Source organism: Lissotriton helveticus, chromosome 4_1, assembly GCF_964261635.1.
Source record: "Lissotriton helveticus chromosome 4_1, aLisHel1.1, whole genome shotgun sequence".
In the NCBI taxonomy this organism is placed as follows: domain Eukaryota; kingdom Metazoa; phylum Chordata; class Amphibia; order Caudata; family Salamandridae; genus Lissotriton; species Lissotriton helveticus.
This window is the reverse complement of record NC_136063.1, coordinates 1,212,937,734-1,212,961,961: the sequence shown is the minus strand read 5'-3', so window position 1 is coordinate 1,212,961,961 and position 24,228 is coordinate 1,212,937,734. Positions and strand designations below refer to the sequence as shown.

Below are 24,228 nucleotides of genomic sequence, written 5' to 3'. Positions count from 1 at the left end.
ATTGGGTCATTCTTTGTACAATGTGTTTTATTTCCCTGTTGGATACCACCTTTCTATTTTGGAAATATTAAATTGTTTCAAATATTTGATGAATAAAATGTCTTTAATTTCTAGGGAGAAGACCCAGGTAGCAACTGATACACTGAACTGCTCAAGTAATGGTCTTAAAAGAACAACGGAAACACGCCACCAAATAGGTACTTTGAAAGGTGAGACCTCGTCAGGAAAAGTTACTAATGAGTCATTTAAATTCAGCAAATTTAAAGCTTGTAATGGAGCATTGAGATCATGCTCAACGTTTATTAACATTCATTAAGTGACTAGTTGTTAGATCGATGCTGGAACATGGTGTAGTATGCTGTAGGTAAAACCAGATCTTACTACAGCCTGGAAGGCACTTATGCTTACAAGCTTGAAAGATAGCAATTTGTTACAAAAAATGTGAGGAATGTAACATAGCAACATTTTGTTCTTAATGGTGGCTGTAAATTTGTTTCAGCAGTGATGAGGAAAACGGTCTTTCCTTTTGAAAAATCTATTGGTTATCAGAAGTGGTAAGAACAAAGTTCATAGTTTTCATTTTTGAAGGCCTTCTGTAAGCGGCCTAAATATCTTTTAAAGAACAATCACTTACTGGACTCCTTGGTACATAACCACCTTTCCAGTTTCACACTCCTCTTGATGATGGTTATTGTAGGTTCAGACATTCAAAGGTGACTTGAGAGACCTGTGTCCCTGTCCTGTATGCTTTTTCTGGCTTACTTTGTGTTTCGTTGCCGAACTTAAGCTATAGGTACACTGAAGTGGCTTCACCTTTGATTAACTGATCAACAGCAGAGCTTAGGCTCTGTGAAAGAGTGCACTGTGAATGTACTCCTCTGTAGAAGGCTATATGGCAGTCTCCGATAGTGCCGGGTTACTGCTCACAGGTACAGCCATTGTGGCAAAGCTACCTTTCTGATTGATAATTCTAATCGCAGATTACTCGCCATATGAATATTCCCCCAGGTGTCGGACTGGATTGGGAAGCTCAAAAGCAGTATCGTGTGCGCAGGTGGGTGGTGTCATGTAGCTCTGCACCGATTTCCTTTCGCGACAGAAGTGACTACCAGAACCACATAGAAGCACTACCCCAGACACACTGACGAAGTTCCTTTCTTTCTGCGCCCTCAGACACTGAGCTCACTTCACTAGTCTGTGCAGTGGGATCTTAAGTCTCAGTGGGACTAGCACCAGGTGCACTTGCCAAATGACATACAGAATTCAGAGATGGCTGCAAAGGTTCTGCAGTGGCAGCTGCTAGACTGATTTGGCCAGTGGCACACCCACCCTCTCTATTCTCCCACCCACAGCTGACAGTGGGCACAGATGACTACTATACTGGTCAGTCTACCTGGTAGAGGTGGAGATTAGAGGTCTCTGGTAGAAACGTGCTCCACATTAATCTTTTGAAGTTGCGGATGATTTGCTTAGCGGTATTGGCCTTTCTACAGTCCTTCAAGGGAAGGGTAATACAAGTACTCACAGACAACACCCCACCCCGATATGGTGAGGGGAGTGGGGTCATGTGCCAGAAGGCTCTGCATCCAGAAGTAGATGACTCAACATGTCGTTTCTCAAGTCATGCACCATTTGGTGGGTTCTCTAAACACCAGTGCGGATGAACGGAGTTGCTGACACCTAGCGAATCACAAATAGCTATACACAAAGGAGGCACAAGGCACTTTCCTGCAATGGCAGAACCCTGGCTCGTTCTTCTCGCCACTGCTTAAAATGCACAATGTCAGTGTTTTTGCTCACTTGAGTTCTTAAGAAGACTCTCTTAGAGTGACATTCCACCTACAATAGAGCTCTAGACTTCGTTTGCCTTTCTCCCTCTACCCTCTCTTGGCTGAAATTCTGAAGATTAAGACTTTCTAGTCAGTCATTTTGGTGGGTCCAGATTGGGGGAGGACGGTGTTTTATCTTGAACTCTAGGGCATAAGTGTCTGTCCTCCGATTAGTCTGCTGTTTTGCGTCCTATCTCTGAACTCTGCACCTCCATCTGTGAAGATTGAGCGGCTGCAACTGGTCTCTTTTCATCTCCCTTCCTAAGTTGTGGATGTGATTCAGGCAGCCATACATCCATCAACAAAATAACAAAGTGCTGGGACAAGTTTGTGGTTTGGTGGAACAACCCTTGTATCGGCCCGGCCACAAGCCAAGATGCCTGAAGTGTTATTTGTTTTTATGTTGAGCCCCAGCAAAGCTATGCATTAGGCACAGTTAAAGGCTATTTGTCATCTCCTTTAGCTTCTTTGAGGTTTCCGGATTAGCCTTCTTTGTTTAAATCATCTGTTGTGAGATTTCTTTATGGTTAATTTCATGTTTCCAGTGAAGCACTTTGTAATGCCACAGTGGTGCTTGAAAACTTATCAAACGCTTCTAATGTATACCCCATGTGAGCGAATGCATAGCTGTCAACTAAGCTTCTTAGCACTGAAAAATGTATTTTCTGATTGAGATCACGTTCAGGTGTCTTATGACATTCTTCTCAAACAAGCATGCTGAGAATTTCGAGTTGCATTCCTGCTGAAGGTACTATCTCCTTTCCATGTTGGGCAAGCAATCACTCCTCTGTTTTTTCTTCCCTGGCTCACCCCTCAAAAGAGGAGGCAAGACTACCTTGTTTGACCCAAAGACAGCCCTAAGCTTCCACATTTCTGATTAACTTTTAAACGCAAATCAAGCACATTGTGAATTTCTGCACGTGCCAGACTGCATCCGGAAACATTTGTAGAAATTCTCTTGCGTGGCGGCAGGTGGCATTGTACAATTCTACTTTGGATTAGTCCTGCCCCAGAAGTCACATCTGAGCCCCATATATAATGTAATTTATATTAAAAAATAAAGGTAAACCAAAGTAGAGACACAACAGCAATGTAACACGAGGGTTGCAATTTGCTTAACTTTAGAATGAGGGCCATATTTCCAGAATGGTGGTCAAGAAAGTTGTTCTATGCAACTCCCGAACAAAATACTGCCGGCCACGAGTTTAATGCACGGCACAGTCAATCCATTATGTCACTCTCTGGGACGATAAAACGAGTACCACTTACGTGGGTACAACTTTGTCAACGCCTATTATTGTCACCGTTCCGTCTGCAGATGACACGCACAGGAAGATTGATAGATCCTTAAAGTAATCATTGTTCTTACGCCGTTTTGAATTGTACAGATCATTTTACACCATCTGTAAAAGACGACTCCATGAGTCCTAATTTTATTTTTCACTAATCAATGTAAAACTTATCAAAATGCACACTTTTTGTTTTATAAATTGCTCTAATGTGATAATCGATCTTTATTACACTTAAAAAAAAGGGTGATCTTTTGACAGTACTGAAGCCGCTACACTCCAAAAACAAGGAATGGAAGGGAGCACAGCAGAGATGACAGAGGGAATGGAGGGTGTGACGTAAGGAAGGGAGAGAGAAGAGAAAGAAGGAATGGAGGGGGAGAGGGGAGGACGCAATGAAGGGGAGACAGCAGAGAATGGAAATAAGGAATGGAGGAGAAAACACTCAAGGAAAAAAAGTTGGAGAATGAAGGAAAGTAGGATACAAGAAATAAGGAATGGAGGAGATAGCCGAGAACAAAGAAGGAAAGGAGGAAGAGAGGCAAGAAACGGAGAGGGAGAGAACAAAGAACAGGGGAATGAGAAAAGGCTCATCGAACGGGAAAGGAGAAGACAGAATGGTGGGAGGAGTAAATGCGCAAGGAATGAAAAGGAAGAGACTGAAGAGAAACATGCTTCTGCCACTGCTGGCACATGTGTAAAAGCAGGGAAAAGTCCCCAATGGAAACCATAGCAGAGCAAATAGCCCAAAAAAAACCGGAGGAACCCGGGCTCTTACTTGAAACATGGGGGCAGCCGGGTGTCTCCCTTTCTCCAGCTTGTCATGCCCCCTCGCCGGTTTGTTCCAGCGATCTGCTCTGCGTTCTGTGTGACAGCAGCTAACAGAAATCCGTCTCCCAATGGGATTGTGGCATTCTGATGTGAATATTAAAATGACGCGTGCTAGAGAGCCAAGTGTTTTTGCGGGATACTTATTTTACACCCCACAAACAGCTGAAAGGTGGAGTCGGCCATACCAAACTTGAAACAAGTGGCTTACACTCCCACCCAACGAATTACTGCAAGTCTTGGAACTGATGCACAAGAGCATGAAGCGATTAGCCCAAGATCACACGTTTTTGATAAGCCTGGAAGCACGGGTATCACCTTCTCTTTCCAGAGCTGAGCACTAATCCTCTGGTTTACATCATTCTCCCAATATTCCCAAGTTACTTAGCAGAGACACCGCCATTAAGAGGCACAATATGTGGCTGGACAATAAAGCCCTTTGAACACGAAACGCCGAAAGAAGCGCCCTGGACTCGATTACATCAATTTACTTTTTGATATGTACTTTTCACTACGTGGCTAGCACGTTTACTGACCATAGAGTGGGCGTTTAAAAAGTGCCCGACAATTATCATTTCTAGTCTGAATAAGAAAGCAGCCACTTGTGTACAGTGACTTTCTTACCTAAGACCGTTAGTCTGGTCCCGGCGCAGAAGTAAGCTTCTCGATTGATACACAGTGCTTAGGGACCGTGGCAAAACTACCCTGCCTCGCAGACTCCGAGGTAGACCCACAGCCGGCCTGTATTCTGTGTATTCAAGGGTAGCTTCACCCTCCCCAGCCCCTATGACCCTCCCATAACAGATATGAAGCTAAGACAATGTGCAGAGCAAAGGGGAACGTGAACTCACCAGTGTTACCCTGGCACGGTGCCACACTGCCCAACATTCTGTGGAGCGTGTTCCCTGCCCAATTTTGTCAGAGCCCCTGTGGAATCAAAAACTTTACCCAGAACTGTTAATCTGGTCCCAGCGCCAAAATATAGTTTCTCATTTTTCACAGTGCTGCCAGACTACACAAAAACACGGGTGGCACAGAGTAAACCATGCAAAGGAGGTGACCTCACCCAGGACTTCTCCAAGCCAGCTGGCACCTTAAGACGCTTGCAGTCACATTATGTGCTTTTAACTCCCCATTCACGATAACAGCATCCTTTAGTAGCGTTGTACACGTCAAACACAAGCACAGGTCATCAGCCTGGCTGTGTGCTTCTTATGCAATGCAGTCAGCAGTTTGCCCATTGGAAAGGGAATTTAAGATGTTATTACTAAGTAATAGCTGAGTTTTAAAGTAAAAAAAACCCACAAAACAGAACGTGTTGTCCCTGAAGGGACGCCGCGAAAAAATAAATAGTGAGCGCGATGTCCTTAGCGGGCGCCGCGCTCATGAAAGTAATACACTTAAAGCGCGCTCTGTGGGGGAGTTGAGGAAAACATTGCGCAAAAGTCCAGAGTCGTTAATGCAGATTAACATTTCTAGCTCAACCGCTAACAAACAAGCGCGCAGTGGGAGCGTGTGCGTCAGAGAGGAGACGCCGTGCTTGTGTACATGGCCTGTCCGTGGGCGCACATGGTTTGTCTCCCTTCGCACACCAAACCGACGACTATACGTCTCGCCAAGGCGAGCAGCGCATGCGCTGCGTCGCTAGGCGAGACCTAAAAAGGAGATGGGTCTATAGCAGTGAGTGCTATCCCGATCACCCTTTTTTTAAAACCGGGACATTGGTCGAGAGGGCCCATGATTCCGGATGGCTGACCTGAACCAACGTGTTTGAGTACAGGCACCCACGTCCGCAATGTAAAGGTCTGGCGGAATCAATTCTGGGCCCGGAGCCTTGTTTTTGACAAACCCATGATGCCGATCCTTACCTCTTCTGCTGTAAATAAGACCTCGGACTTGCCTTCCATGCTTCCCCGCCCTTCCCTGGAGGTTGAATCAGACTGGAACATGCCCTCAAAGTGTCTTACCCTGTCATCCTCTAAGATATGGGCATCCTTTAGGTTGCCAGTATTGCCTGCTAAAAAGGGACCGTTAATGATGCTCCAAAACTTGGAACTATTGCCCAAGGTGCTGGCCTCTACCAGTTCGGACCAGGCCTCCTCTTTAAGGGCAAACTTGCGCTTTGCCAGGGCGGCCTTATATGCTTTTCTGAGGCTCTTAACAACCAAAGGATCACTAGGTGTCTCTCCCAAGACCTCCTTCAATTTCCTAGAGTCACTGGAGTACTCCGAATCAAACCATCTCGTTCCTAGTTGCGCTGGACACCTCCTTGGGACCCACAGTAAATTCACTATATCACCAGAGATACTTCCAAAAGCTTCCATAATATCCAATGTACACTATCTAAACAGATGGCAAACTTCCCAGTTACACAGAGTTAAAATGGACTTGTGAAGCTGGGCCGGTACAATTTTACCTCACTTAAGTCTCCTCCCCCCTTCCACAGCTTTTAGGGGCACCCCAATCCCTCCTTGAGTTGCTTGATTACCCGGGCCATTCTGTTGAGACACACTTGGGTGTGGTCACTGTGAGCGCTGTCCTTGATGAAAAAGTCTGTAATATAAGAGAAAATGGTGTAGAGACAAAAATAAAATCAATAAGTCTCACACCCTCTCCCAATAAATGTAGGGACAATATCTGCTTTCTCCGGAGGCAGCTTGATCATGGCAGATATTAAATCAAATTCGTGCAGAATATCATTAAGTGTGGAGCCCTTTGGGTATGTTTCATGTGCAAACCAGCACTGTGTTAATGGTTTGGCTAGTCTTAAACCCTTTATAGAATATTGAGAAGTGCAGCGGTAGAATCAATCGACAAAGTGCTGTTTTTTGGGGTGGGATTATTAGATATGTGGCAGTGCTTAGTGTTCTCTCAGCTGAGGTGGTCACCACGGCACCCACTGCTCAGTGTTAGGCATCCCTCCTATAGGAGCGAGCTCTGGTGTTTCGTGCTCTCACATGTAAGAGTTCCAGTGCAGCGTGTGAGCAATAGATTCTCTTAGGGCATGCCTTGTTTCTTCCTTCCAGTTATGTACAGCCTTTGGGCCATAGAAACACCTGCACCAGCTTGCCTGGTCAGTAAAAGGGTCAAGATATAATTGGGAGTACCAGTTAAGGACAGGTATGGCAATTCCTATCATCCCTTACACTCATGAGACTGTCTTGGGATCGTCAGACGTCCTGGTAGGCTATTGAGCTTAGCTCTGAAAACCAAGATCCAGAGGTCCAAAGTCAAGCCCAGCTTTTCCTCTTATTAGTAGCATTATCTGTGGGCTTGAATGAGAAACTAAAGTTCTTTAAAACGGCATTATATGTATGCATCCTCCCTGTGAACTTTAAAAGATCAGCTGTTGAGCTACCAGCAAACCAACCCTCAGGCACTTCTGTCAAAACCCTCCCGGTAGCCTATGGCATGTCCTACCAAAACAAAGTTACATCTGGTTCCAACTCTTTCATTTTCAACTATGCGGACAGTGGTGACGGCAATGATATTGTCACAGCTGGACTATGGGAATGCCTTGTATATTGGCCTTCCCAATAAGCTGTCGGGGAAAGCTCCAGGTGACCATGAATGATGCAGCAAGATTGCTGCTCAAACTACCAAGATTGACGCATGCCATGCCGCTTTTGCAACAACTTTACTGGTTGCCAGTCAAATAGAGGGCCATGGTTAAGGGCCTGTGCATTGCTCACAAGATGCTATGTTACTGTGACAGTTTAAATTAAGGAACGCAGTGGCGCAATGTGCCCAAGCGCTGCCTACGTTCCTCCAAGGTGAATTTGCTGACCTATTCATGCTTTAGTCAAGCAGTCTTGGGCGGCTGGCTTTTTTTAATCTTCTGCTTTATTTATTTTTTATATATATTTTTATTATAAGGGTATACAATAAAAAAGGATGCAGTAATTTTGACAAAGTTATGCATTTCCACAGTTTGTCACAATACAGTGCACCGATTTCAATTGTAAAATTGGTGCGTCTCCACAATTTCACTATCCGAGTTATCAATAATGTTACTCCCTGTGGCGGCTCCAACGAGTCGCATAGAGGGACTCGTACAGTTACCCCCCATGAGAGTTCCATTTACGCCAGATCTGTTCCCACTTCGTGGGGCAACACCAACCTTTATAGGGGTCTGTCCAACAGAGACCCCTTTTCAGCAATAATGCACCAGTCCACGTCTTTTTCCCCACTCCTCGTCTTTTTCCCCACTCCTCGTCTTTTTCTCACTCCTCAGGAGTTGGTACAACCTGTGCCCCCCCCCCCCCCAATGTCTAGCAACGTTGCACTTCGCTATTATCATTTTTAGTGTTACCCATATTTGGTCTATGCAAATTAGATCAGTCACCTCCCATATATTGAGTAGACACCATTTTGGCCTGGGCCGTAATTCTGCCCTACACACTCATATCATTATGGTAATCAGTCTCCCAATATGATCTGATCTTCGGACATCCTCTTAATAGGTAATACTGTACCTTCCTGCCCACAAAGTCATTGGCATGCCGCTGTATCCTCCCTGCACATTTTGGCCAACGTACATCTAGGGAGGTAAGATCTATGCAGAATTCTGAGTTGGATGAGCCGTAATTTCGAGGATATGGCCCCCTCTTTCGGGGATCCAAGGCTTTCCTACCAGTCCTGGTCTTCCAGCTCTTTTTGCCAGTGTTCACAAAGTCTTTATAGGGGGGCAGAGGAGTTGCTTATTATTTTTTTGTTGGACAAGGAGATTCCCTATGCTCCATGTAGTCTGTGAGAAGTCTATCCTCCAACGGGACGGCTTCGGGAAGGGTACTTCCTCGCAGTGTGGCTGCCATAAGTGCTTCCTTCACCTGTAGATAGCAGAACGTTTCGGTTGCAGCAAGAGTGTATTCCCGCTGTAGATCCGCAATGGGGACCAATCCCCCGAACTCCTCCCCCCCCCCCCCCCCCCTCCTCTTTGCCCATTGATCCCCCACTTTCGAGATGACTATAAGGTCCCACTTGAATCATTTGCTGTCACACAGTGCAGTTTCTCACTCTTGCAAAGTGGCGTAGATGGGAGTTATTTTATCTTGCCAACCCAACAGTTTATGTACTTTGTACCAGAGTTTTACCAATTAGGTCCTGTGAGTGTATTACCTCTGGGGTTGGTATAGAATGCTCGTGTGTAAACTCCCATGCCCAGTAGAAATCTATCAATCCTGTAGGCTGGCTCTTCATGCAGTTGGTGTACTGATTGATTGACTGCCAGTTGGGTTGCCCAGTTCTATATCTGGATATTTGATAAAGCTATGTCCCGTCATACCATCCCCTAACCAACTACTGCGTTGCTATCCTTGGGGGATTCCCATCCCAGAGCAGATCTCGCACTTCACCCTCAATAGCTTGGTAGTAGGGTTGTGAAATCTTGAATGGAGTGTGAAGTAAAGCATAGAGGAATCTGGGTAGTGCTAACATTTAGAATAGTGCTGCGCGCCCTAGCAAGGATAATGGTACTGATCTCCGTTGTTGGACATCACTAAAGAGGTGTGCCAAGGGGGCCTGTAGAATGCGGGCATAGAACATGTCAGGGTCTGCAGTTAAAAACATCCCAAGATAATGGAAGCCCTCCTCGGCCACTGCTGCCTCACAGTTAGTCAGTAAAACCGGGAGGCTCTAAAGCTAGGGCAAAGAGGAGCGGTGATAAGGCACAGCCCTGTTGCGTTCCCCTCTGTAGAGGAAAGGCACCAGAGACTTGCCCATTCATTACCACTTGTTTTATTGGTTCTGTGTATAGGAGCCGAATCCAAGCCCAACATTTGGGACCAACCCCCATTTGTTCCTGCACCAGAAACAAATATGGCCACTTGACTGTGTCAAAGGCCATACGGGTGTCTAGAGAGACCACTACTGCGTCTTCTCGTATGATATCTCTCCTGCCCATCACCACAGAAGGCGGCGTAGATTAAGAACTGTTTCTTCCAGGTATAAAACCAGATTGGTCCGGCTGTACCAAATGGGATTCAGCCTGGAAGCGAGTAGTTTGGCTAGTATTTTGGTCCCTGCATTAAGCAGGAAATTAGTTGGTATGAAGCGCAATGGCCTGCCGGTTTTCCTTGTTTTACAGATGACTATTATCGAGGCCAGTCGTTGGTCCTCTGGTAATTTACCTGTACTCCTACTCCCTGAGTGTATTGTGAGCAGGCGGGATGCCACTTACAGGCTCGTTGATTTATATAATTCTATTGGCTGGCCGTTCAGCCCCCTTGCCGTTACTATTGAGTACTTCAGATGGCTGAGACCATTTCCTCGACTGTTGGATCGCCTTTCAGAAATGCTGATTATTCGGGTGGGAGCAAGGGGAGTAGGAGTCCTGCCAAAAGGGCTCTTGAGTCTTCAGCTGTGGCTGTAGACACAGGAGTATATAAGTGGGCATAATGGTTTGTGAATGCTTCAGCAATATCCTGTGGGTGACCCAGGGTCTCTTTGTCTCTGGAGAAAGCGCTCAGACCCTCCTGTCAGCATGCTCCCACCACTCGAGCCAGGCCAACAGTTTCTCAGCTTTATCTCCATTTTCATAGATTATATGTCGCTTCACTGACTGTTTGGCTCTGGCTGCTTCCAATGCACGGACTCTGTATTCCTGTCTTTTGAGCGTTGATGTGTGCGATGTCTCGTCTGTGTGGTCGCTACTCTGTCTGGTTTTCAAGTTTGATTTGGTGTCCTCAATTTCCTCCATCGCTGCCCTCTTGTCTCTTTTATGACGCACCATAAGGGAGAGTCCATGACCTTTTATCACCGCTTTATAGGCCTCCCACAAGACCAGTGCTGATTCCACATAAATCTCATAGTCCATGAATTAGGACATTGTAGCCTTCATCAGTCCCGTCCATATCTGCGGAACCTTCAGGCACCACGAATGCAGTGAAATGCTCCAACGAGGGCTCTGCGTCTCTGCTGCATAGCTAGACATTATTATACCTTGTAGTTAGTTCAAGAAATAATCTAAACGAGAGAGGTTGCCAGTTGCATAGGCAGTTCAGGAAGTGAACAGTATCCTGATTTAGCACAGTACTTTGCAGAAATGTATGAATCCGTGCCAAAATCTGGAACTACTTTATTGCTCTGGCTTAAATAGTGAGAAATTGCTGCTGCAAATGGTGTAACTGTCCCAATTACCTAAATCCAAGAAAAGCCAGGCTGAAGTATTTTGAATTCTTTGAAGCAGTTATTTAATATTCATGGAAGCCACTGAGATGTGCATTGCATTGATAAATGTTAAAATGTATTGCAATGTATGTAATCTGGGAGAACATTGAGGACTTTGCTGTTAGTTATGTTTAAACCAGACATCCTTAACTCTCTGTGAGGATTAAAACTCATAACCGCACACGAGTACCATTTGAAATCAATAAAATGGCAATCTTACCTTTTTCTACCTGTAACTATTTATGGCAAGTTTGTTACACGTACGGTTTAATTCATTGGACCTATTGAAGCTAGTGTATATTGAAAGATTTTATTGAACCCACTCTTTATTTACCATCTTTTACTGTTACTTAGGGAGGTCTACTGTCTTTTTCATTTGACTTCATAAGTCATGTCACATACTGTCACCTGTGTTGGCCCTTCTCCAAGTTTGGTCTGTGTGCAGCTAGATGTCCATTCAGCTTTTTCCCATTTAATTAATTCCCTTTTCCATTGGGATAAAGCTGGGGCACCTGAGGATTTCCATGTCAAAGCAAGCTGTCTTTTAGCTCACGCTAAAGCTAGTTTAGCAAATGTTTACATACTTTTTTTTAGCCTGACCACAATCTTTTCATCAAATTGGTGCCCTCAGTCTGACATCTCGGTCATTTGTTTGAAGCAGACGGGAACTTATTATAGAGTCTGCTTGGTGTCTGGTAGGTTCGATGTAAAGTGTTGCGATTTTTTTTTAAATCTGACAGTGCGTGAAAGTCACTGCTATCTTCCAGTCAGTGTCTGTAAAGTCTTCTAACGCATTCTCCCAGTCCTCTCTTAGCATTTCCAATGAGGTTTTGATCACGCTCAGTAACCTATTTTATAGCGAGCATACCGCTTCATTCCCTCAACCCAATTGTAGCAGTAAACACTGCCTGAATCTGCTCTTGGCTTCCATTGCAATCCTAGATCCTCATTGTCCAATGGTCAGAAACTGCCCTGATTCGATGGAGTATAAGTACCGTGGTCTCTGGAACTTGTGCAAGGAGTCCAACTCAAATAAGTCACTTCCATATATTATCCTTCTGTCCTTATTTATGTGCTAGACAGTTCTGCTATGTTCCTAAACATGGACAAGCACTATATCAGCAGCCTAGTTTTCGTGTGATTCTAGACTATGTTCCAACAGTGTCTAGCTGTGATCTTCAGTTTTGGAAGTAATTGTTTTTGCTCATTCATTAACTTTTGGGTTAGTATATATGTTATTGTAAATGGCATCCTGGCAATAAATATGCCAAAATAACGCATGCTACCACATGGATAAGAAAATGTAGATTTTCCACAATTTTTACTTTGAAGAATATCCTGATTTTATCAAAGGCATGGAGGCTAATATTATGCCTTAATCTTTTATTGCCTCCTACACAGCAGCAACAAGAAACATAGAATTAGAATACTTGCAATACTCTAGAACATGCATATACTCATAACACACAGCCTTCTTCCTTCGTTTGCTACAAATTTAACTCCGTCTGATATTGTACTAAATAATTCAAACTGTAGATCACTTGCCCAACATTCCTGACATTCCGTATTGTTAAACTTCTAAACATTGACCAGAATAAAAAACGTATTGAAAACGTCAAACAGGCTGGGCATAACTCTGGAGCGATATATTAGCCTCGTACCTTTTTATTAAAATCCTGATTTTCTTCCCATTAAAACTGGTAAATCCGCATTTTATGGCAAGGCCCAAAGGCCAATATTATGCACGTTCAAAGCTCTTCAATAACTCTCAAGCACATTTTTCACAGGTTTAAAATAACACTTTTTAAATGGTGTATTGTTGGACCAATCCGCAGCTTTCAGAATTCCGCTCAAACTGGAACCCATCAAAAAAGCCTTACTAGCCATTGCTCCTCTTGGAGAATGCGCACTGTTAGACCTGTCTGCATCTGGGGGTGTTCTAACCATTATTATTTATTTTTGTCACCCTTAGTCTCCCAGTGTTTCTATTTTTATTTTTATGATTCACCAGGATTTTTCAGTGCTGTCAGGGGGCTAGGTGTTCCTTGACTATGACACCATTTTCCCCTTCATTCTCTGTGAGGCCTAGTTAAGCTTCTGGAAATCTAGGGACACTCAGAAACCTAAAATGGTGTACACCAACTGCCATAACGGACATCTAAGGAAGGCAGACCCATAGGCTAACATGAGGAAGGTTCCAGAACCATCTTGTGGCTTCTAGGGGTCTGAGGCCAGCCTATAAAAGGCCAGTGACCAGCAGCCATTTTGTGCATTATTAGGAGTGACCAGTGTGGAGAGAGGCGACTTGAGGAGGAGGATAGCGCACCAGTAGTAACAAGATCGACCTTTGGGGCCGGCTGTCGCGCTACTGGGAAGTGCCCCCTTCTGGGCTGACCAAACCCCACTGTTACAGCGATCATATTCCAAAACCAGGGACTCTGTGGCGAGTTCTGTGAAGAACTGTGACTCTTGAAGTGTGGCTTACCAGTGACCTGTCAGTCCCACCCTGAAGGCCGTGTGCAGAGGGGACGAACTTGGACAGAGCGTCAAGCTGACTGGCCCTGAATTCAGGAGGCAGGGAGCAGAAACAGTCGCGTCTGCAGCACTCGAGTCCGACATCCACTTTGTCAAGAAAAGCGGCGGAATCAGCTGTTGACCCTACCTGAAGGTGACGCTGCCGCCGAGTGCATCCCCTGACGCGAGGTCGGCAGAGGAGGAAGAGCCCAGCTGACCCGTGTTGTTGTTCGAAGGAATCCGTGGAAGCGCCGGAAGAGGCGGGGAGATTGCAGGAGGAGGCTGAGCGGAGGCGGAGCCCTGTGTGAGGAGGCCGGCGGCGGTAAACGAAGAAAGAAGACGGGCGCCCAAGAGGTGAGGCGGAGTCAGGAGTGAAAGGAGCCGGGCGGAAGAACGCCGCTGGAGCACCTTCGGACGTCTTCCCAGCCCCAGTGAGCAGCCGTGGAAAGTGCGTCGGAGCAACGAAGCAAGTCCCGACGAGAGAACTAAGCAGAGGCTGTCAGCTCTCTGAAGTAAGCTGGGAAGAGTTCTCTGGTGGGGAGGGCGGTGAAAAGTAACGCTTCCCTCAGAGGCGCTTCCCCCATAGTGCGTGGGCTGCACACAACGAACACCTCACCGACGTGTGCCTCTGTAGACTGAAATTGACATCTTAAAGCTGTTACGCGGTGGAACTTCCAAAGGGGACTCTAGAACTGTGGCAATTGAGCGGGCAGGCCTTACAGGAGGACAGGATCGGGCTGTGGGGCAGTGTTTGATCTGAATGGCAGGGGGAAGCTCCCATTGAGAAGGAGTAGGAGTAGAAACGTTCCTAGTAACCCTGTGTGCTTAGAGGGGTCTAGGGGGCTAAAAGTATTGAGGTTTTAACTACCCTGTCTCCTTACAGATAACCAGCTGCCTAATCCAGTTGCCAAGTGCAAACACAACAATGATGGACAGAATGTGGATCAATGTCACACATTCACCCCAGTCCAAAGATCTGGGCCCAAATCCATCGTTTTTCCACTCCACTCTGGAAAAACGATGGATGTGGGCCCAGATCTTTTGACTGGGGTGAATGTGTGACATTGATCCACATTCTGTCCATCATTGTTGTGTTTGCAGTTACCGCTCTAAGTGTACTGGGGATGCTCAGACGTGAGTCCCAGACACTCCACACCACTGGAATCAAGCTAGCTGGGCTGATGAGAGGTGTTACCTCGAAACCGGGCCGGTCCTCGGATGCTTGTTTCCGTTCTGGGAAGGACATGGCTTTTGTAGTTCGGACTGGACTGTTCCCATGGGGCACAGGGTCAGCGCTGATTTGCATATCGCCATTGTCTAACCCAGGGTGGTGTGGAGTGGAAAAACGATGGATTTGGGCCCAGATCTTTGGACTGGGGTGAATGTGTGACATTGATCCACATTCTGTCCATCATTGTTGTGTTTGCACTAATCCAGTTGCCAATGCATCAGTAAGGTCCTCTTGTTGAACAACTGTACCTCCCAGCCATTATTGTCTTACAGTTTCTATGGTAATGTAGACTTTGATTCACTTACAGGAAAGTGTCATTGAGTCTGTTCCAAATGTAAAATGAGATCAAATATTCAAGAGTAAGGCTAACAGTGAAATTTTGATATCTGCCAAACAGAAAGAGGTGGGGGCTAATATATTCAATGAAAGTATTGTAAAGATTACAACTGTGAAAGTGCACTATTGTAGAAATTTTATGTGTGAAGTGGTGAAACACTATTGCAGAACCAAACAAGAAACCATAGCTTTCTTTTATAAAACATTCGTATTTTTCTAATTGGTGTGGTGTCTCTTATTTTTAGTGGTAAGTTATTGGGTTACTGTGAGTGGGTCCTGTAAGCACTTAACCAACGCCTTGGAGGTTAGCTGTTCCCCCTACTGTGCCAGGCTACCCTATGTAGTCTAGGATTCCCTAGGTCTAACACGCACCAAATACACTTATATCAACATCTGCCATTTTTATCACCTCCTTAACCAACCTTGCTAAAGACTGTGCTGATACAGCCCTAAAAGGCTTTCTAAAGGAAATAAGAAGTTGTGAACATCCACTCTCAAAGTTTCTGTTTTTTTCTCATATTGCTTTTAACAGCGCACCACACACCAGTTATTATGCCCTTCCACGTTAGGATAAAACAATTGTCCTTGACATAGTCTTGGTCCTCTTCCATAACTCAAAACACTCCCCTTCCGGTTGATAACTTCTTAAAGTCCCCTCTAACGCTCTAATATCCGAAACCCTTCTAAAAGAAACCAGGCACAGTAGTATACCCATCCTCCAGGATAACCACTTCAGACTCAACTCATAATTTGGTCGACCCCAGCCTTCGAACTCTCTTAAAACCATTGATACATCCCAAAGAAAAGCATACTTCGCTCCAGGTGGTATTTCTATATGTACACATTTCTTCTCACCAAAGTATGCTGACCAACTGGTGCCCCTTCAACCAGCTTATGTCCTGCTGAGATGGCAGATCTGCTCAAATTCACAACTATATGCAAGACCTTTCCACTACAGAGGCTGATATGGGATCCATGTCCTTCTCAGCACACCATCTTCTTCATGCTGACCTGTACAGCTTAGTTGTGCCTGGTGCCCTGGACTCCTCTTCTGAAATCAGCCAAACTATTGTGGCAGTTTCCTTGTACATCCAACAGAATCTGAGAAACTTGGCAACAAATTTGGATCGTCCACCAACAAATTCATCACATCTACAAACCATACTTGAGCTTGCTAAAAAGGTGTAATCAACACCAACTCCGCTTTCTCCTTTCTTACCTTCATTACCAGTCTCTGAATCATCTAGAAAGGAGGAAAAGCATACATCCTCTCTGACCCCCAGTCCTGTAGAAAAGCATCTATCCCCATTGCTTCTGGATCTGGTCTCTGCTGAATAAATGTCAGGAGCTGTGCCTTTAACCTGTCCACAAACAAATCCACCTCCAATGGACCTCATTTCTACTGTATCCTCAAGAATAACTCCCTGTTCAGCCTCCAGCTGCTCGCATCCCTTAAACCTTGAGTTCCAATCCGCTTCCAAATTGCTCTTTCCTTGAATGTGTTGTACCTGCACCATTATTTCCCTGCCCAAACAAAACTTCCAGAATTCCTTTGCCAATTCTGCTAAACCTCTTGATCGAGGTCCCCCCAGTTTGTTGACATAACATACTGCTAACACGTTGTCCATCTTCAACAGAAAACATTTGGCCTGACCTTTCAAGAATCTCCTGATTGCAAAAGACCGAGCTAGGAGCTCCAAACGCTTGATATGCAAACTCTTCTCCTCTTCTGACCACTGTTTCCCAGTTGTCAATGCTCCACACCTTGCTCCCCAACCATACAGACTTGCATCCCACTTGATTATCACCTCCGAAACCTCTCCAAATATAGCTCTCCCATTCCACTCATCAACCACCTCTCCAACTCTTCCTAAGTCTCTTGATTCATTCTCACTTTCTGGGAATGCTTGGCTCCCAGTCTTAAATGATGAGCCTTAAACTTCGAAGAGCCCTGTAATGAAGGGGAGCCGGAAGAATTGCCTGAATTGATGCTGAAAGCAAAGCTAGTAATCTTGCCAAATGACAGTTATCCAATTTTCATTGTTGACTCTTTTACATTCCCTGCGAATCATCTTCACTTTCTCCATTGGTAACCTCCGCACACAATCCAAAGTCTGTATCTGGAAACCTAAAAACTTCATTTCCTGGGCTGTTCTCAAACAAGACTTCTCTCTGTTCACAACAAACCCCAAATCCTTCAGTACCCATACACTCAACTGTCTTTTCTAACACCATAAGTTCCTCCTCTGCCATTATTAGAATATCATCCAGATACACAATTAATCAAACTCCCCTCAATCGCAACCACGCTACAATTGGCCTCATCACTTGCATAAAGCACCATGGTGCCGACGTCCACCCGAACGGGAGACTCTTGAATCTCCAATGACTGCCATTTCATCTGAATTGGAGATCATTTCTGTGCTCCACACACACCGGAACCGTCGGATCTGCTTCCTTCAAGTCCAACTGAGTCATCTAGTTTCCTTAACAAATCCATTGGAATATGAATGCCTTCCATTTTGAAATGATTGTAACACACCCAGTTGTTCTATTCTTTTAGATTTTTCAGCAGCCTCCTACTTTTCCTCTCAATCTAAAACGTTTTGCTTACAAAGCTTCCTGCCACCTCCACCACAAGCTCTTATTGCCCCTTTTTCCACCAGGGCTTTCACTTCCAGACTCACTAAATCCTCCTGTTCCTTCGCAAACTTCAACATCCTCAGACATTCTCTCTGCCTCGGAATCCCCATGAAATCTATACGATATCCCTGAACTGGTTAATAAACCCATGGGTCCTGAGTGATTGCTCTCCACCTTGTAACAAACTGGGCTATTCTGCTTCCCAATTTTACATGTATAGCTGTAGGGCCTTTGCTTAACCTCACCTGAAGATCCTCTTCTCTTGGTACGCGCTCCACGTGATCCCGCCCTCTATCTCTGTGGATAAAACTGTTCCGCTTTGTAATTAAAACCATATCCATAGGGTTTGAACCTTAAGCAAAAAGATTTGGGAGTGATCCCCTGTCCACGGCTGGGAAATCGAGCCCCCGCATTCTCCTGGCCGTGCCAAAAAACCTTACTCATGTCGTACTGCACTTTTTGTAAAGAATTAAAGGTACCCACATACCTTGACATGTCCCTTATAAACTCCTCACCAAACGGCATTCCTTCACTTAGCTCCCCAAACTCTTTGTTGGCCAACTCAGCCAATTTCGTGTCGATTTTCATTAAATACTTTTACGCCTTTCTACACAAGGCTGCATTTGAATTTCCCACCAAACCGATTGCCCTTTGCACGCATTGGCGCAATTCGACCATGTCCAACCCAGTATTAGCATGTGCCTCCTCACACATGTCAAAAACCTTCGTAAGTGGACCAAGAATGTCCAACAATCTATCTTGACATCCTTTTAGGCCCTTCTCCAACCCTTTTCTCGGGTCTCGCCCTGATTTGTTAAAAACTCCTAATCTTTGGGTCCAATTCAGGAGTATAAGCAACCTTAGATTGCAGGGTTGGCCTTGGGCACTCTGACCTAAGTAGAGCCCTCACCTCTTTTGGGATCTCTCTATGGATCCAATAACTAACATATCTTGCCACGTACTTAGCTGGCACCCACTGTGGCGACAATGGATTCTGAATCAGCAGCGGCGCAAGCATTTCTTCCCCAAGGGGATCGACAAAATCTCACATCTTTAGTTTAACTTTGTCATCCAACCTCTTCCTCTTATGTACTCTCTCCTCCACATCAGAGTCCTCAAAACTTGATGACCATGTAAGCTCAACATCCCCACTCGTAGATGAATTATCGCATGCCACCACACTGTTCCTTCTCTTTGTTTGCCTTTATAGCATCCCCTTTAGCCTTTATAGCTTGTCCATCATCCTGAATTTATGTCCACTCCCCTTAAGATCTATCCACACATTCCCATGCTTCTTTTTCTGTCTATGAACCACTGGCCGCTTCCTGAACCTCATCTGAGGACCACAACTTTTCTTCCTCCAGATATCTCTTCTTATTTTCATGTTCATGCATCCCTTTTTCTACACTACTTTCTATCGTTTCATCTATTGACGTGGTCAACTCACCAATCATTTTGTCCATATACTGCTTCAATCTGTCCTCAAACTGATCTCTCATTCTGCTCTGTTATCAATTCTGCTAATAATACACCTTTTAATATGTATTTTTCTGAAAACTCCGTATTTCTCTCAAACACAAACTTCTTATCATATACCTCGCATCTGACCAACAGCTGACTGACCCCGCAAACACGACCACCTAAAATCTCTTCAAACCTGTTCGCTATTAACCTAAAATATATCCGCCTCAATTTCACCTAATACCTATTCACTCTGCCCATTCTTCCAAAATGGCTGCTGTACGTCTGAAAACGCGTACGGCAGCACCAAAATGGCAAATTACGCGTCCTCCTCCCTTCCCAAGTCAGTCACACTCCAGACTGCAGCACTCTCACTGCTCTGTCTGCAAGTCCTGCACATCAACGTCTCGCATGGCAGACACGTGCCGCGATGGACACCCGAGCGCTCAGAAAACCGGTAAACGCCTCATTGAAACAGATTATTTAAAATGAAACGCCAATCAACCTCATACAATTACCCTCCCTCTCTGTTGCCCTCCGACACAGCTAACAGTGAATAACTAAATTGCATTTCTCAATTTAAAACTTATCGTAATCTCACCATGTTAATCAATCAACCGAATAACCCAAATCACTTAAACTCTTAACCCTTCACTATCCCAAACTCCAGCCAACAAACAACTGAACCTTGAAATCAAGAAAACACTTTTCTTTCAGTAATTAAATCCTTCTACTCTCTCATACACTATTAACAAAAGAATGTACTTATCTGTGTATGAGAAGCAACAAAAGACGGAAGATGGCTGTGTTATTAGTATTTATGTATGTTCTAATGTTCTAGAGTATAGAAAGTATTCTAATTCGGTGTTTCTTGTTACTGCTGTGTATGAGGGAATAAAAGATTAAGGCATAATATTGGCCTCCGGGCCTTGCCACAAATTCTTTTTTTTTTTTTTTTGTTAAAAAAAGGAAAGTCTTAGGTCTTATGTTTTTTCTTTGAAAGTAAGAAAATAGATTCCTATCTAATAGCAATTAGTAGTTTGTGCCACCTTTTTGAAGCCAGGAAAGGAAAAGGTACCGAGCAGAACTCAAGCTTGAACAGTAAGGGACAGCCCAACTAGTCAGGTGCCTTGGTCGGTGCCATGTAAGATCCTATGAACAAGACCAATGTCTTTAAAAATGGCCATCTTACTCACTGGAAGCCAGTGTAATATCTTTAAATTAGTTGATGTGCTATTTTAGAAAGATTAATAACCAGTCTAGCCGGAAAATTTAGAACCATCTGCAGGCAAGCCAAGAGGCGCTCCAGGATGCAGAGAGTCATCCTAATCCAGTCTCAACACAATCCGGGCTTCCAGAGCCTGCAGTGGTGGAGGTCCTTTATAAATTTGTACAACATTTTTGTAACAAAGCATGTTGACACAACTTTAGTATCATGAGATGTCCATGACGAATCAAGAGAGCAAACAACTTCCAGATTCTTCACCTGGAAGACTTGTGCTGGCGCTGCTCGTAGTTCCTCCGGCTAACATTCCTTGGACCAGAAGAGACTGCCCAAGAAAGAACCTCAGTTTTATTTGAGTACAGCTGAAGTCTGCTAGTGGCCTAAGAGGGTAGAGACCCATTCTCTTGATTAACCTTTGAACTGAATATTTTACTAACTTGAATAAGGATATTGATTGTTGCTTCCATATCTTTCCCAGCATCTTCCAGGTACTGCCGTACATTGTCTTTGGATTGGGTGGTAGTATGGAAACATGCTGCTGTCTTGATTCCTGTTTCCATTCATAATAGAACTCTGCCAGAGGGAATAAGTAGCGATAGGGATTCCTTGGCGGATACTGTAGTTTGTTGACAATGAATCGGGTCCAAATTTACAGGCCTTCACTTTTGTTGCTTGATTAGGTGGTGGGGGCAAGTTGTCCATATTTCAGCTCCTCCATGAACTGCTCGAATTCTGTGAAAAAATGAATATTTTTCTATGTATTATTTTCAATTCTGCTGGCAGGCGCAGCATGCACTGCAGGCCTTAGGATCTTAGCATGTTAGATTCCTAGGGGGAAAGCTTGCTGTTTTAAAACCTGATTACCTTGGTATTTTCTCTCTATGCAGTCTGTTCTGGCACGCTAGTTCTGGTATGTGATCAGACTTCTATAATTTGCTGGGTTACTTCTCTACTCGGTCTTTCAGATAGCGTACGTTTACTGAACAGTTTATGACCTGTACCTGCAAGGTATAAACAGCCCATGTTTCTCAGGTCTCTGCTGGAGTAGTTCCTATAGTTCCAGGTTTTTTTCTTTCCGTTCTGTAACTTAATCCGGGTTTTATAATGGGTTTAATAACCTGCAAAACCCCATCCTCTGGATGCACAGAAACAAACATGGACTAAATTAGCTGCTCCCACATGGAACTGGGAAATGTGAAAGCACTTCTTGAACGGAGAACCTCAGTGACACCAGTGATTTCGTTTCATTGACCTCGGTGGAAACATGCAGCTGATCTGTTATTAGGAAATTTAGATTTTCTATCTGTGTTAATTTTTAGTTTAAGTGCCTCATAGATTGCTTTAGTGGTTGTCAAAATGGTGTCTAATTTGCCCCCCAAAAAATAGCAGCTCCCCATCCTCTCAGAAGGATGGGGAGCTGCTATTTTGCATAAGCATAGGCTGTTCTTGATCTTTGCCTAGCAGTGCTGTTGACATAGTTAGGAATATTAGTTTGTGGAAAAAATAGATCAAAGTGGGTCACGTTTTTTCTGTTTTGTAGTGACACCTAAAATTCGGTGTTCAGAGGTTGCTAGAATAGACTGATAGATCAAGGCAAGCAAATACATTGAATTTTTGCACAAAATGTTTTTGTGCAAAAACATTACATTAAAAATCGAGGTTTTATTAAAAGAGCGAGTAAAAACGGACTACATTTGTGTTAACATGCATTTTAGGATTTCATTTGTGTTGCTTTTGCTGTTAAACTTTTCTGCAGTAGCTTCCATAGTTTATACTTATTCGTTTATTCTAAGGGTCACTCAGAGAATAGGCAAACACATTGTCACCCTCCCACAGCAAGCAATGACCTCGACCAATCTGCTCCCTCACTTGGATTTTGCTGGAGAATTTGATTGCTTTAAAGCAAGCGAAAGCGGGCACTTGCTGCACTTGCCCTCAGCGCAAGGAGCGAGTTACAGACTGCAACTCCTCTGAACAGGGAATCCAAGCAGAATAATGCAATGGCAAGATTTCAAGTTTTTTGTCAGGCCTTCTTGCACAGCATTTTGTAAGCCATCTGTGTGTTTGGTCGCTACTGTACTTTGGGACATGGCGTGTGAGATTTTTCCTGTATTGCCTAAAGACTTGCATAATGCCTGTACACAAACTTTCCCAGATGGAAAAGATCTATGTAAGCAAACTTTACATTGTGGTCTGGACACCACATACTGAGTTGCTTATGTAATGGTAACCCTTGTCACTATCAGACCACATGCCTAGATGTACTCCATCGGATTTTCCAGAGATGTCTGGAGTGATCCTTCCAATTATCGGTTGATCGCTCTACTAGACATAGAAGCGAAGTATTATGCTGGCATTTTATTGGATGAATTGACATCTTGGGCGGCGTCAAAACACATAATCCCTGCAAATCAAACAGGGTTTTGCAGAGGACAAGGAACTACCGCCAATCTCATGGCGCTATCTTTGCTGACAGACGCGGCCAAAGCAGGAAAGAGCTCACTGTTTCTATGTTTTATCGATTACAGCTCAGCCTTCGACCATGTGGACCGAGGCAAACTTTGGCGAAAGCTTGAAAAATGGGGGATACCGCAACCCCTCCTGAAGCAGCTAATTTTACTTCATACCAACACCTGGGTCAAGATTAAGCTGGGAGTCAGGACGCACCTCTCCAGGCGAATTAACACCTTCAAAGGATTGAAGCAAGGGTGCGTCCTAGCCTCTACCTTGTTTAATCTTTTTCTGGCAGACCTCCCAGGGGAACTGGACAGCACAAAATCGCATGCCCCACGGTTGGGAGACATCACACTGTCCAATCTCCTCTATGCTGACGACCTGGTACTAATAAGTCGTACTCCCATTGGCCTTCAGCATCTTCTAAACACCACCAGCTCATTTTCACAGCGCAATGGATTAAAAATCAACCTAAAGAAAACAAAAACTATGGCGGTGAACTATAAGAAGGTCAGAAAAAATATCTGGTACTTGGACGGACGCAAACTGGACCATGTAGCGTGCTACAAATACCTGGGAGTCCTAGTAGACAGCAGAGGCTCGTCTAAAACGCAAATAGGGACATTACATCGAAAAGGCACGATGACCTATCTCGCAATGATCCCCTTAAAGAAAATATTGCCAGACTATACCCTCGACCCGCTTCTCCAAGTACTGAGAGCTCGCCTTCAACCGACGCTAACATACGGGAGTGAGTCAACTCTCGGAAAAGACGCACTTACCCTCGACAAAGTGATCAGTAAAACGTACAGAACCATCTTTCGGCTACCTAGCCACGTATCTCCTGCCCAAATCCGTCTGGAGTTCGGGGTTCAAAAACAGACAGTGGAAAGAAGAGGCAGCTTCATAAAATGTTGGCACAAGATCAGAAACGCAGAGCAGGGCACCTTAAGTGCCCACCTCTGGATCGAGCTGCAGCGACGAGAACGATCTTATGCAAGGAAGTATTTGACGGAATCATTAGAAAGTCTTGAACTGACTAACCTCTGGAATACTCCAGTAGATCACAAAAGTTTTAAAAAGCTAGTAACAAAGGTTACAAAAATAACATCGCTATTAGAAGACAAGGAAACTCTAGCGAAAAGGGCACATGGATGGACAGTCCTAAACGAGTACAAAATATTAAAGATGCAAGCGTACATGGACCATGGATTCAAACAGAAGACCAAAGAAATTTTTTTAAAGCTGCGT

At 44.5% G+C, this 24,228-nt stretch overlaps 1 protein-coding gene across 3 annotated transcripts in view; it reads left to right on the top strand.

The window, feature by feature from the left end:
• The window catches only part of ZCCHC2 (zinc finger CCHC-type containing 2), a 283,093-nt gene that overhangs the window by 191,911 nt on the left and 66,954 nt on the right, over nucleotides 1-24,228 (top strand). For all 3 annotated transcript variants that reach the window (XM_078687775.1, XM_078687777.1, XM_078687774.1), the window contains one exon: nucleotides 115-209. In XM_078687775.1, coding sequence (XP_078543901.1) covers nucleotides 115-209 — 95 coding nt within the window. The remainder of the gene's footprint in view (nucleotides 1-114; nucleotides 210-24,228) is intronic.